General features: G+C 40.9%; 1 protein-coding gene across 1 annotated transcript in view; it reads left to right on the top strand.

Moving 5' to 3' along the window:
* The window catches only part of CCDC57 (coiled-coil domain containing 57), a 39,357-nt gene that overhangs the window by 6,765 nt on the left and 17,883 nt on the right, over positions 1 to 14,709 (top strand). Inside the window, 5 exon segments of the mRNA XM_075720173.1 lie at positions 1,095 to 1,296; positions 4,733 to 4,895; positions 5,804 to 5,938; positions 10,628 to 10,814; positions 13,126 to 13,226. Of these exon segments, the coding sequence (XP_075576288.1) occupies positions 1,095 to 1,296; positions 4,733 to 4,895; positions 5,804 to 5,938; positions 10,628 to 10,814; positions 13,126 to 13,226 (788 nt within the window).

Genomic DNA, 14,709 nt, shown 5'->3' with positions numbered 1-14,709 from the left:
TTTATCTTTTAAGTTTCACTCATCACTAATTCAAACTTAAGAATAAGGCTTACTTATAGTTCAATTTCTGTTCCTTCTGTTTTGATATATTTTGAAAATTTATATGCAAGTCAATTTCAGAGGGTAAGAACATTATACAGCTATTACTTGTGTTTCTCCTTTTTTATTTACTGTTAGATTTGAGTTTTCTGTAGGCACTATTTGGTGGTCTTTTCTTCTAACAACTCACTTCTGTCTTATCTTAAACCTGGTCTCTATTTTTGTGTGAGTGCATGCTCAGAAAATTAATCTGTGAATGAAAACTGAATATTCAGGGAAGCATTTTTGCTCCATGGATTCCTACAGTCTCTTATTTGGGCCACCTGACCATAGCGGTCTTTCAGTTGTTCAATTACTGTGAAGAATATTTTCAGTATGGTAAAAGAGTATGTTGAATGGAGTAGTTCACCTGTTAAAATACCTTCTCTATGAATTGTAAAGAAGTTTTTTACAATGAGGGTGGTCAAGCACTGGAACAGGTTGCCCAGAGAGGTGGTAGAGGCCCCATCCCTGGCAACATTCAAGGTCAGGTTGGATGGGGCTCTGAGCAACCTGATCTGGTTAAAGCTGTCCCTGCTCACTGCAGGGGGTTGGGCTGGGTGAGCTCTAAAGGTCCCTTCCCACCCAAAGCATTCTACGATTCTATGAATCATCTTAAAAAAAACCAAAAACAAAAACAAAACAAAACACCTTAATTTTTAGGATCACCCTGATCCCCTAATTAGGTGAAATACTGTTGTTTTTTGTGCTAATCACAGACTTAAACTTCTGTGATAAATTGCAGTTAAACTCTCTGCAGTGGTATAAGAAGGATTCAGCCCTGGTCCTAAGTCCACCTAAATAGTGGCATTCTTAGTTTGAAAAAACAACCACAAAAGACCTCCCGCAACCTGTTCCACTGACAAGTGGATGTTTATTTCTGTTTCCACTGCTTCCGACAATGATTCTTTGAATTTGCACGAACCAGATTGATAAGAAAGTGAATCAACAGTACTAAAAAATAATGTGCTTGGGTTGCTTAGACCTCACTTTATTCTGTCTCTCTACATCTTCTAGGCATGAAGAACTAGCTCATGCTGCCAAGGAAAAGAATGCAATGCCAGCTTCAGTGAAAGAAGCCCAAGTCAAACAATTTAAAAACTTGAAGCAGCAGATTAGAGAACTGCAGATGAGACGTAAAAGTCTGGAAGTTGAGCTACGCAGAAGAGAATGGAGTCACAGTGCTTGTTTAAGAGAGAAAGATCCTCTTACTAGAAAGTGAGTGACTCGATTTATCTTGTTTCATAAGCTGTGATGAAAGAAGTTCAGAACATCATACTTACCAGTTTTGTGCCCAACTTATTTATGTGAAAAACTCACAGTAATTCATGGTTAAACAGAAGTCCTGGTTAATAGGGGAGGTCCCTGATGACTGGAGGCTTGCCAATGTGACACCCATCTACAAGAAGGGCCAGAAAGAGGATCTGGGGAACTACAGGCCTACACCCTGACCCCGGTGCCAGGGAAGATTATGGAGCGGTTCATCTTGAGTACACTCAGCAGGCATGTGCAGGTCAGCCAGCAGATCAGGCCCAGCCAGCATGGGTTCGTGAAAGGCAGGTCCTGCTTGACCAACCTGATCGCCTTCTATGACCTGGTGACCTGCCTAGTGGATGAAAGAAAGGCTGTGGATGTCATCTACCTGGACTTCAGTAAAGCCTTTGACACCATTTCCCAGAGCATTCTCCTAAGGAAGCTGGCGGCTCATGGCTTGGACAGGCGCACTCTTCGCTGGGTAAAAAACTGGCTGGGTGGCCGAGCCCAGATGGTTGTGGTGAATGGAGTTAAATCAGTTAGCAACTGGTCACAAGCGGTGTTCCCCAGGGCTCAGTTTTGGGGCCAGTCTTGTTTAATATCTTTATAAACGATCTGGATGAGGGGATTGAGTGTGCCCTCAGTAAGTTTGCAGATGACACCAAAGTGGGTGGGAGTGTCGATCTGCTGGAGGGTAGGATGGCCCTGCAGAGGGACCTGGACAGGCTGGATCGATGGGCCGAGGCCGACTGTATGAGGAGCAACAAGGCCAAGTGCCGGGTCCTGCACTTCGGTCGCAACAACCCCATGCAGCGCTACAGGCTTGGGGAAGAGTGGCTGGAAAGCTGCCTTGCGGAAAAGGATCTGGGGGCGTTGGTCGACAGCCGGCTGAACATGAGCCAGCAGTGTGCCCAGGTGGCCAAGAAGGCCAACAGCATCCTGGCTTGTGTCAGGAATAGTGTGGCCAGCAGGACTAGGCAAGTGATTGTCCCCCTGTACTCGGCGCTGGTGAGGCCACACCTGGAATCCTGTGTCCAGTTTTGGGCCCCTCACTACAAGAAAGACATTGAGGTGCTGGAGCGTGTACGAAGAAGGGCAGCAAAGCCGGTGAAGGGTCTAGAGAGCAAGTCTTATGAGGAGCGGCTGAGGGAACTGGGGTTGTTTAGCCTGGAGAAGAGGAGGCTGAGGGGAGACCTTATCGCTCCTCTACAACTACCTGAAAGGAGGTTGTAGTGAGGTAGGTGTTGGTCTCTTCTCCCAAGCAAGAGGACATGGGCTCAAGCTGCATCAGGGGAGGTTTAGATTGGATATTAGGAAAAATTTCTTCACAGAAAGAGTAGTCAAGCATCGGAACAGGCTGCTCAGAGAGGTGGTAGACTCAGCATCCCTGGAAGTGTTCAAAAAACGGGTAGATGTGGCACTTTGGGACATGGTTTAGTGGGCATGGTGGTGTTGGGTTGACGGTTGGACTGATGATCTTAGAGGTCCTTTCCAACCTTAATGATTCCTGGTTTTTACTTTCATTAAAAAATAATCCAGCCGCCAAGCCAGGAAACATTAAATTATTTATTACTCTACCCTTAATTGGTTTAGTGGTAGATTTGGTGGTGTTAGGTTAATGGTTGGACTGGATGCTCTTAAAGGTCTTTTCCAACCTAAACGATTCTATGATTCTAGATACCACACCTGGAGCACTGTGTCCAGTTCTGGTCCCCACAGTTGAAAAAAGACATGGATGGTCTGGAGATGGTCACAAAGATGATCAAAGGGCTGGAGAACCTGCCCTATAAAGAAAGACTGAAGGAGTCCAGGTCTTTTCTCCCTGGAGAAGGCTCAGGGGGACCTCATTACAGTTTTCTAGTGCATAAAGGGCAGCTGCAAAGAGGATGGAGGCGCTCTCCACAAGGAGCCACGTGGAGAAGACAAGGGGCCATGGGTACCAGTTGCACTGTGAGAGGTTTCATCTCAATGTAAAAAAGAAATCTTTTTTTTTTTTTACAGTGGGAACAATCAATCGCTCGAACAACTGCCCCAGGGTCATGGTAGAGTCCTCATCACTAGAGGTTTTCAAGACACGATTGGGCAGGGTAGTAGATAATCTCATCTAGGCTCCCTTTCCCATGAAAGGTTGGACCAGATGATCTTTCCAACCTGGGCTGTTTTATGAATATTATTGCAACAAAATTTGTAGCCAAATTTCGATATGTGCATATAAACATTAGTTTTATGATTGACATAATCAAGAAACATCTCCTCAAGGCTTCACAAGAAAATGAGGTCATGTGGAAGAGAAAGTATCTGGGAACCTAGAGAAGGAGCAGCACACCAGAAGAAAAGAATTTCTTTCATAGCCAGCCTGGAAGGAGGCAGCTGCCAGTCCAAGGCAGCCACTGGAAACTAAAGAATTGCTTAGGTGGCCTGCATTTTGTATCACTGGAAATGCATGGTTTACAGTATGCATTTAGCTCATGAAAAAGTCCTTCTGAGCTCCTAATTAAAATTTTAAAAAGTCATTGAACAGTTTTATATCCAAGATTGCCTCACATGTTTTGTTAATTGTCTTAAGTATATGTCAACATGCGAGGGGGATTGTTCTTGTATGTAGACTTGAAGAAGAAATTGTAGCGCTAAAAACAGGCCAAGATTCTCATCTGATTGAGATTCCTAAGGAGTCTGCCTCTAAAAGAATTCCAAATTCAGGCAATGCATGGATAAGAAGAGAAGTTGAGGGCACAGTTGGCCAAATTCCAGAAAGATACAGAATAGTAAAGAAGACTAAGACTGTGTAAAGTGACATTTGCAACCAATCTTAAGAGTCCTGAAGTCTTGACAGCTTTGTGTTTTAAAAGCTCAGCCATATGACAATTGAACCTGTCTTGAAAGCCCTTAAATTCTGAATATGAGTGTTTTCTCATTTTTTGCACCTCCTGTCTCTTCTCTTTCCCCAGTGTGTTTTCAATATATGTATATGCAGCAGCCTTTGAGCTTAGGAATTTTACCCTGACAATCCAACAACTTTTAATTCCTAGCTCTTTTGTATCTCATTTCTGTTATTAGCAAATGGGAAGCATTCTGTGGATGGTAGTGCTGAGAGCCGTATTGGTGTTGAAGAGCAGTTTATGCCGCTTGAGCTGAGGTGACCTCCAAAGCTGATTCTGAATACTTGTACAGATGGACTGTAGGAGACTGCTGAGCTCCAAGCAATTAAAATGCTTTTGTCCGGTAAAATACTTAGAGAGGAATAGAATAAAATAGATAATTTGGAAAATAGAACAAGGAAAGAAGATGAGGACAGCAAACAAGGCTGAGATTTAAAAAAACAAAACTAAAAAAAACCAAACACAAAACATCCTCAGTATTTACCCTGCTGAAATCAACAATTTTGCTCTGTGTATCATAGGTATAAACAACAACTGTCTCTAGCAGCTGAGCGAGAATGGATTCTGGAACAGAGTAAAATGCAAGCAGGACTGGACTGGCAGCAGCTCTGTGAGAATGCTGAAAGTAATAGGTATCAGAAGTCAGAGGATCTAACACAAAACCTGTCTTCAGCAAGAGAGCAGGTGAGAATTTCAAATTCATACTATTTAGGAACCATCTGTTGCATAGAGAGCTATGGACGTTTTCCATCATCATGTTTCTCAGGGGAGGCATGACCGGTCTTCTTTCAAAAATCTGTAAAACAGTAATTCTGTATTGTGCACAGCAGTTCATCAAATATCTTTGATCACAGCCTAGATTAATTTTCATGGACAATCTCTAATAGTGGCCTTCCCTCCCTTGTAATGAAGTCAAGTCAGCTTGAGAGATGTCACTGCTTTTCTCTTGGCATTGTAGCAGAACAAGAAAGATCCCTCTTAGTGCAGACCTAGGCCAAAAAGAGTTTCAGATCACAATACAGCTTGAATTCTATCAAGGGAACAATATTAGTCCTGGAAAACTCAGAGTATTTTTGTATGGGGGGAAAAAAAACCCCTATTTTGTGAAGTGTACAAGTTTCTGTTTCTGAAAAATGAATACGTGTTTATTGTTTAGAGAGTATTATACAGTGGGCTAACAATAATTCTCAATGACCAGTTGCCTAGTAAACTCATGGGTATGGAGGAAATGCTTCTTTACGAAGTTTAGAATGCTGGCATTTACTCTGGTGTTTTATTTTACCATTGTCTTCCCAAAATGATTCATAGGCATCAATAGGTGTAGCATAGGAACACATCTGAGAGATGAACCAGCATTGTCCATACAGAAAATGAGATAATGAAGCCAGATTATTTTTCTGTGAAGGTGGTTTTTGACAGAGCCAAAAGGGATATGCTTTAGGTCCCTGCTGTGATTTAGAGTATACTTTTCTTTGATTTCCTTCTTTTCTTTTCTTTTCTGTGGGTTTTTTTTTTTTTCTCTTTTAATCTCTACACCTTTTGTCCTTGAGATACTGATGTCAGCTGCTTTCCCTTCCTTCCCTCCCTCCTAGGTTGAAGCTGATCTACAGAAAACAGACTACAGGTCACATGAAGTGAAGACTGTTCTTTCTGCTTTGACTGTTGAGAGAGAACAGACAGTACAAGCATCATTTGATCAGGGTGTTTTACCTGAAGGGGAGAAACAGGTTAGACAGCACTTAATGTCTTGACTTGGATGAATTCATTCTGAGATGACAACTTTATGGGGCTTGTTTCCACTGGACTTCTTGTAAGCAGTTCATCTGTTTCATATGTTTAATTCAAAATACAGACATAGTTAGCCTGGAATACATGTGGATTAGATGTCACAGGCTTCGTTATGGTTCTGATCCATAACTCACTGGCAAAGGGAGCAAGCTGGGTATAAATAGTTGCTCCAAAACAGGACAATGTAGTGTACTATTGTGGCACATCAGAATGGGAAGAATTAGTTTCTGGAATGTTCCCGAGGCTCTGTGTTAGTTGTAATTCAGGGTAGATTTTAAAGTTGTAAAGGTAAAATTTTAAGGCAATGCTTCAACGTACTAATTTGCCAGCTGTTTAAAATAATGTCTTTTATTTTAGTATCACAAACTAGTTTTCCTTTCATTGTTGCTTATTAAAATACATATATTAAATAAAAAGCCATTCAAAATTGCAAACGTAATGCTGGCTTGAAGCCACACTAGAGGATAGTGCATTATGAGTAGAAAATTGTCTTTTGTAGAAGAATGAAGTGAAGAGTGTGTTGCAGTGCACCCTACTGGGCAGCTACAGATGCTCAACTGTGAGCAGTTAAGAGTGTATTATCAGAGCTTGCTGATAAGAAAAAGGAGTGTTAAGCAAGCCTAGTGGTTTCCGAATGCAGAGTGTTGTATTCAGAAAGATACTTCCTGAAAACAATTTTCACAATAAATTAGACAAAAGTAGACTGCTAGCAAAAACTTACTATGGAGCAAGTTGTTTTTCCAATTTCATTTCAAACTGGACTGATTTGCAAATCGATCGTTCAAATACCAAGAGAATCAGGCTTGGGGAGGGGTCCTTCTTTTGCTGAAAGAGTGGTCAGGCATTGGAACAGGTTGCCCAGAGAGGTGGTAGAGTCACCATCCCTGGAGGTGGTCAAAAAACATATAGACGTGGCACTTTGGGCCACGGTTTAGTGGGCATGGTGGAGTTGGGTTGACGGTTGCACTGATGATCTTAGAGGTCCATTCCAACCCTAATGATTCTATTCTAGTTTTACTTTCATTAAAAAATAATCCAGCCACTAGGCCAGGAAACATGAAAATAATTATTACTTTACCCTTAATTGGTTTAGTGGTAGACTTGGTAGTGTTAGATTAACGGTTGGATTTGATGTCCTTAAAGGTCTTTTCCAACCTAAACAATTCTGTGATTCTATGATACTGTTCATATTCACTGTAGTCTTCCTCTGTAACTGACTGTTAACTGTTGTTGGCAAGACTTTACTTTCATTGTCACACTTTTCTTTCTGTTGTTAATATACTCTGTTTTGTGCTTTTGGCCTTTAGGATAAGCAGTACCCATCTCAGCACAACCTGTTTTGTCTCTGATTTATGTGAAGGGCCACTGTTCAAAAAATAAATAACAACAACAATCTATTATTCCGAGCTAGAACCTTTTCTCTTAATTTTTCTGTACAAAATGAATTGTAAACAAACAGAGGGGGAAGAGTGAATAAAAGTTTAAAATTGATAACATTTGTGTCCATGAGTCTTAAAGAAGGAATAGTATGTTGGCTAGCCTCTTGTTCAGACGACTGAGGCAAGAAAGGTTAAATACACCCTAGTACAGTATCTTAAGTGTACAGGTCCTCTCTTCACGTTGGTCTGAGACCCCATGAGGGTGCTAGAAATATTGCAGTAGTCATTCTTGGCCTTTAATTAAGCAACAGATACGTGAAAACACACCAGCCTGGAACATCTTCCTTGTAAATGATTCTGAGTATGACTTAGGTCATGTCTGCCTAACTGGAGCATGCTAATAGTACTGTACAAGTGCACAGGTAAGAAAAGATAGCTTACAGCAATTCTGGATGATTATGTGGTCTTTTGTCTAGACCCTTTTCCACTAGCAAAAATCTGGAACCGTTGCATTTCTGGTTCAAACTGTGATGGTTCATATGTATGTTGCAGGTTGAGTGAAGTTCTGGGCCCCAAAACTCAGAACACACCTGGGTGATGTATTGGTACCTACGGGTGCCTTTCCCTTCATTCCTGTTCAATCTTCCTTTCCCCTCTCCTCACCTTAATAGCCTTGGAGAGATTGTAAAAGCAGAATAGAGATTATCCTCATCTTCTGCATATCCTGTACTGTTAGGGCAGAAAGAGCCACAGGAGAAAGAGGCTGGAGGGCAGTCGTTGTCTTTACGACAGGGAAATTTAATTTGAAGGCCATCAGTGTTTCAGATCACGCTCACAGAACAGACTTATGACTGGAGAAATAAAGGCACTGAAGGAAGTAGGGATGATGGAGAAGACAGAAAAGGAGCAGTGTTTGAGGCTCTGCAAGGCATAAATGTTGAGATTTAAGTATTTTGCTCATGGATTGCCTTTCCCTCTCAAAGGGCAGAACTGCTGCTTTGCAACAATTTAAGGTTAGGGTTGAATACAAAGAAACGTCTTTTGGGCTCAGAAACATAAATTAGCAGCATTCAATACCAATATTCCAAGCACATTAGGTGGTCTTTTCCTTTTCAAAGACATCTGGTCTGGACAGGCTGCAAATTAGGATTCACTTAGTGACTGTAGGAGGGCATATTCCACAATTGCAGGGCTTTCTAATGGCCTTGTACCAAAGAGCGTCTGCATTTCTTAAATGACTGATGACAAACGTTTTCATCAGCTAGAGAGGATTTTACAGGGGTGGACTCTAAATTCTGCATTCTCTGTTTGGATGAAACCACAGTTGTAATACGCTGCTGTGGGTCTAATGTAACTTCTTTAAAAATGTTTGCAGTCGCACTTTGAATGAACAAACAGCAGAAGTAAATAATGTCAGGATGCTAATATCCTGGTCCTTATATCCCATTGGTCCTATGAGAACTTCTTCCTGAAGATTGCAGTGGAATTTCAAGTGACCGGGAAATGCGTTTTCCAGTCAATGTCTGTGTGTTTGGGTTTTTCTGTCACATCTGGTTTTCGGTTTTTCTTCCCTCCCCCAAAGTTGCAAATTTGGAAATTGAGGCGGCGCAGGAGAGGAAGCATTTCCATATTTGTCCTTTTTCCTATATTTCCCTAAACATATAGTGCCGACTATCGTCAAGAATTGGGTTCTGGAGCTAGCAACCTTTGGTGCAACAGGGTAAAGCAGTTCTTAAACGTTTGTGATCTAGAATATTTCGCATTCTTGTCCTGATTAGGCCATGACTTTATTCACACAGGACTAGAATCAATCGTAGAATCACAGAATAGTTTGGGTTGGAAGGGACCTTTAAAGGTCATCTGGGCCAACCCCCTTGCAGTGAGCAGGGACATCTTCAACCAGATCAGGCCACTCAGAGCCTCGTCCAACCCGACCTTGAATGCTTCCAGGGGTGGGGCACTTACGACCTCTCTGGGCAACCTGTTCCAGTGTTTCACCACCCTCACTGTAAAACATTTCTTCCTTATATCTAGTCTAAATCTGCCCTCTTTTAGTTTAAAACCATTGCCCCTTGTCCTGTCGCAGCAGGCCCTACTAAAAAGTCTATCGCCATCTTTCTTCTAAGCCCCCTTTAAGTATCAAAAGGCTGCAGTAAGGTCTGCCTGGAGCCTCGCCTTCTCCAGGCTGAACAACCCCAACTCTCTCAGCCTTTCCTCATAGCAGAGGTGCTCCATCCCTCTGATCATTTTTGTGGCCCTCCTCTGGACCCGCTACAACAGGTCCATGTGTTTCCTGTGCCTAGCTTTCCAAACTAAATCTCTAAGATAATTTTTAAGGCTGTGTGCAGCCCGTGAAGAAAACACTGAGCAATTCCCCTTCAAAAATTTAAGAAACAGAATGATCCTGGGCTGTATTACTCTATAAGCAAACTGCTCATATTTTACTAATATTTATTATTTTTTTTACAGTAGTTAAAGCAGCTTTGGCACCCTGGGTTTTGTCAGCTTCTTCAGTTCTGGAAGTCTGTAAGAATGACATTTGCTCATCAATTTGTACTTCCACCAAGTATAATTCCAAAAGTCAGGCTTCAACACCTTTGTGAAGGCAGAGCTTCAATCATTATCTGACAAATAAATGTTCCTTTTACATTGTTTGCTGTTAGCTTATCTGTAACTAATGCACAAAAGGAAGACATTGCTACTTATTTTAGAATTGAAGTGCTTAGAGGTTTTCTAGATGTTGTCCATTATCCAGGTTCTCTAGTTGTAATCCATACACTCCTTCCCCTTTTCCAGTTTAGCAAAGGATGTCCAGCCTCTCTGTGTTGTTGTGAACAAATGATCTCCAATGACACTTTCAAGAATTGGGCAGGTCAGAAAGGGGGCTGCTGTTGAGCCAGTAAGTTCTGTAAGGAGACGGACGGGTTACCCATGCATTGGAGGGGGAGAGAGAGGGAGAGCAAGAGAGAGCGCACACTTCAAAGAACAACAGTGATCAGACAGAGCCACCTCTGTGACCATCCTCATCTCCATCTGTGCCTCTTCCCCCATCTCAGGTCCTCATCATAGCACTTTTTTCCCTGGCAAATCCCCAGAATAACCAGATCTCTTCCTTTTCTTCCTACGGTTCTTTTCTCCCAAGTCTGTTCATGGATTGAAAGTATTAGGATCTCTGTGTGTGGTGTTGTGGAGAGAATAGCATTGCTTATTAATGAAGGGTTGTTATTGTGTTGTATTTTTATTTTACAGATATTTCAGTATGATGATAAAAGTTCTCTGAGCGAAGATACTCCTACCTTGGAAATAAAAAAGCTGCAGGAGCAGAATGCCAACCTTCGGGCTGCTATTGCACAAATGAGGAAAGAAATGGAGAGTCTTGATGAGCAGATGTTGTCCTCTCTTCCGCTGACAGAAAACAGACATCTTGCAGAGCAAGGTGACGACTGTTGCCACAGAACTCTAAATTCAGTTAAGGAAGAGTAGCAGTCACGGTCACAATCTGTGAGGGCTACCTGATCCACAGGTGTGTAAAGACTGTGACCATGACGTTCTCAGGATTCCACAATACACAAGCACACAGAGGTCTGAGATTCTGAGAATTTCTTTATTACAAATTAGTACAAAACTATTATTAGTAAAAACAAATATACACACACACTGTAAGTCACTGCAAAATTACCACTAGGAAAGCAGATGTATATATACATTGCAAGAGTAAAGCAAATATATGTATATTACAAGTTGCTACAGAATTCCAACTACTGAAGCAAGTATGACCCAGTGAGGGCCTGGTCTGTCCGGGACTTCACGTGCAGGGAAACTCTTGCAGAGAGGCTCATTTTGCATAGGTGGTGAGTTACTTTTTATACCTTTTTGGTGTAGATATGTAAGTGGGCATAGGGCATCAGTTCCAGGTATAGTTGTTGCCGACTTCTGTTTTCCTGGAAGGTCAATTCATTACCACGGTTTCTTTGTCCTGCATCCATCAAGCTTTCTTGTCCTGCCTACTACGGCTGAGTACTGAGGAGATTTGCTCGTATGTTTACCAGGTGGCCTTTGTGGTGGCTACCTCGGGAAGATAAAAATTTAAAAACATCTCAAAAATATATAATACTTTCATATGCATCCCTTTACCAGATATTGTCACATATCTTAGAAACGTTTCAGTATATCATGTCTTACACTTTCATTTTAACTTTTTTTCATTATCCTGCATGGGAAAGTCAAAGCTGATAACGTTAAAAAAACACCAAAACCAAACCTGCAGAAGGTATGTCCATTATGACTAGATACATTTTGTAGTAAATTTCTGAAAATTTGTTAAGTTTGGCTTTGACTGGCTCTCATGCAGGCCTGTTTAGAAACAAAACTGGATTTTTTTCTTCACAAACGTTCTTGTGACTTTTGGAAGTGTAGAGAAAAGAGGGGAGGAAATCAACTGTAACTTGGTAGCGGAATAACCAGCTCTGATCTGTTTTGTTTTTTAAAAAAAAAAATAGGCAAGGTATAACTTCTTCAAGGACATCTTTTACTTCTGTGGAATAAATAGCCCTGTGTTTAGCACGTTTTACCAGTTGTATAAGTGCAGGTAGATAGCTGCTTTATACATCTCTGTGCCTCATCTATGTCAACATTTAATTTCTAATTGCTTCAAACTATTCTGGAGCTGCCGTGCATTGTTTTCTGTATTTTGGAAAAAATAAGATGGGTTTGATGAAAGGTATTTTGTTGTACCAACTGTTTTGCTGCTGTTATGCTTCTCTGTTTTAATTTTGCAGTGAGACTGGATCTGTGTGTTAGCAGTTTGCAGCATTAGTTTTAAGCTGTCATTTGTACAGTAGCGTGAAATCACAAGCTAAATAAGTGTGCAGGCATTTTTAATAAGTATAAGCCTATTCTAGCTTTGTTAATAATGAGACATTAATAGCCAATTAAAGCCAAACCTTTTCGAGCATAGTTTGTCATCACAGGCAGCTAACGTTAGTCCACTGTGTTTTGAAGATGTTATAGTCCAATATGTAAAAGATTTACTGCTGCTAGAGTTTAGCAGTGTCCAAGAGAAGCAATAATCTTTGTCAGCTGATAAATGTAAGTTTTCAGAAATGTGTTATCCATTTTATTTATGGCTGAAATACTTTATTCAACTAAAATAATCTTTCTTATGTCCCTTTTAAAAATGTATGGAGATTATATTCAATCACTAAAATAAATGATAATGTTAAATCTGAAATTTTTAAGACAACGGGAGAGTAACTTGGAGGGGCACTTCTGGTTTCTTCGTTCCCCTGACTTGTCCTTATACATCAATATGTTCCGACTCGTATTTTTCCTGGAACTAAAAGAAGAATTTTGGGGGATTAACTTCCATTTATTGGTGATTTTTTTCAACTGTGACTGAAGGAAGCTACTGTGTCTTAATTATTCTTGTTATACTCAGTGTTGCCAGTTTCCCAAGAATGATTAAATAATGCAGTATTGGAAGAAATACAACTACTCTGCGCTCCTTACCCACAAATTGAACTTTCTAATGTGCCATCTCTAGTCACTTCCGTATTTTGTAGCTGACTGATGTTTGTGTATTGTGAGACTGTACTATTTCTTATATTTCTTCAGCTCTGTTTTCAATATATCTCCTGAAGTGGTATACATGTATATTAATGAGACAAAGTTCTGAAGCAGCTGTCGCTATGAAAGCCTAAACTGTCTAAATGCATATACATTCATATTATGCTCCTCTTCTCTTCTAGGTTCTTTGTGCACAAACAAAATTTCAACTGGAACCACTTTGAGCAATATCCAGGTCAGCTCAACTAACTTGGACTGTATAGTAAACCCAGACACAGAAAAGGTATGAAGAGGTTTAAACTACCTCAAGTATCTGTACGCATGTGTGTATAATTAAATACATAGCATATTGTTTTTGTTTGAATAAATATTAAAAACTGAAGCAATATACGCTTATGCAGGCAGTTAGTAATGAATGTAAGTTAGATGAGAGCCAGCAGTGATTTTTTCAGTCAAACTTATGCCCATTCTTTCCAGGGAATAAATTTTGACTAGTCATTCCCTGGCACAAGTCACTCCTGATCTTTCAAGCCCTTACTGATACAATTTTTTTTTTTCCACTTGTAAACTCTTAAACTACTGTGCATCACTTCTTTGAGTTTTCTGTGGTATACTTTAGCCCTTTTTTTAAAATACCAAAAATCTTTCGGTATGCCTTGTAATAAGGTGAATAGAGATGACACTGTAGATACTGTGTCACTGCTGGACTCTGACGAGAAGGTCGTGTGAGGTAGGAGGTTGGAGGTAGACAAGCCCATGGATTGCATGCTCGGCTAGGGGGTGGGCAGGTTTTCCTGGGAGAACTTTGTAAGTGCCAGCTTGCAGGGCTCGCTTCCGCCAGGCCCACGGTAGCGGGTGGTGTGGCTGTGCCAGCGGGGCCAGTGGCCATGGGCGCCCACTTGCCAGCCCCCAGGCCCCACTGGCAGGACACCTGGCCACGGCGGGCTCCTGTGCGTGCCCGGTAGGCCCCTGGGGAATGACTCGGTATGGCCAGGAGAAAGAACTGAGTGCTCTCGCCACCCATGAAGGGAAAACTCACTGACTCTGGGACCATTTTTACTCAGTTCTAGGGTTTACAAATGTCATTCTCGTTGTGTTATTTTAAAGCTTAGGAGCAATATCAGCATTATGTGACAGAGGCATCTCCCAGAAAAATAATAAAGGAAGTGAAAACTGGGAGAAATAATCTAATAGTACATAAGGAGTAAGTCACTATATGTTCTGCCTTTCTTGTCTCCCAGCAATTTCATGGTGTAGTAAATGGAGTCTAAAGTAAGATAGGTTAAAATGCAATTTAAAAATAAGGGTTTTTTAATTTTCAAGTCATCTGTAAAATCTACCAATATCTGTTTCATGCTTTGATCTTACTGTTAAGACTCATCGGTAACAGCCTAAGTTCAAGAAAATGGAAATAATAACTAATAAGTAAGGATGAGAGGTGCTGATTACATTAAAAGTTAAGAGCTTTAAGAACTGAAGCAATATCAATATTTAAATAAAATTTTGGAGTCTTGGGAACCTTGTGTGAAAACATGCACAACCCACCAGCCGCAGATCACGTTTAATCTTAGTTGTATCTTTTTGCTGAATATAAAAGGAGATTTGTTTGTTCGTACTGTCAAATTATATTTAGGAAATCATTGTGTGCCAGTATAGATAACACAGATTTTTTTTTTTTTTTTTTTTTTTCCCCCCCCCCCTCCCCTCTTTGGCCACTTCCAGGTTTAGGTGAACACCAAATTTTATACCAACTATATCACGTTGCA

This window comes from Pelecanus crispus, chromosome 12 (genome assembly GCF_030463565.1).
Source record: "Pelecanus crispus isolate bPelCri1 chromosome 12, bPelCri1.pri, whole genome shotgun sequence".
In the NCBI taxonomy this organism is placed as follows: domain Eukaryota; kingdom Metazoa; phylum Chordata; class Aves; order Pelecaniformes; family Pelecanidae; genus Pelecanus; species Pelecanus crispus.
Note: the sequence above shows the minus strand (reverse complement) of the source record. Positions and strands in the feature narration are given on the sequence as shown.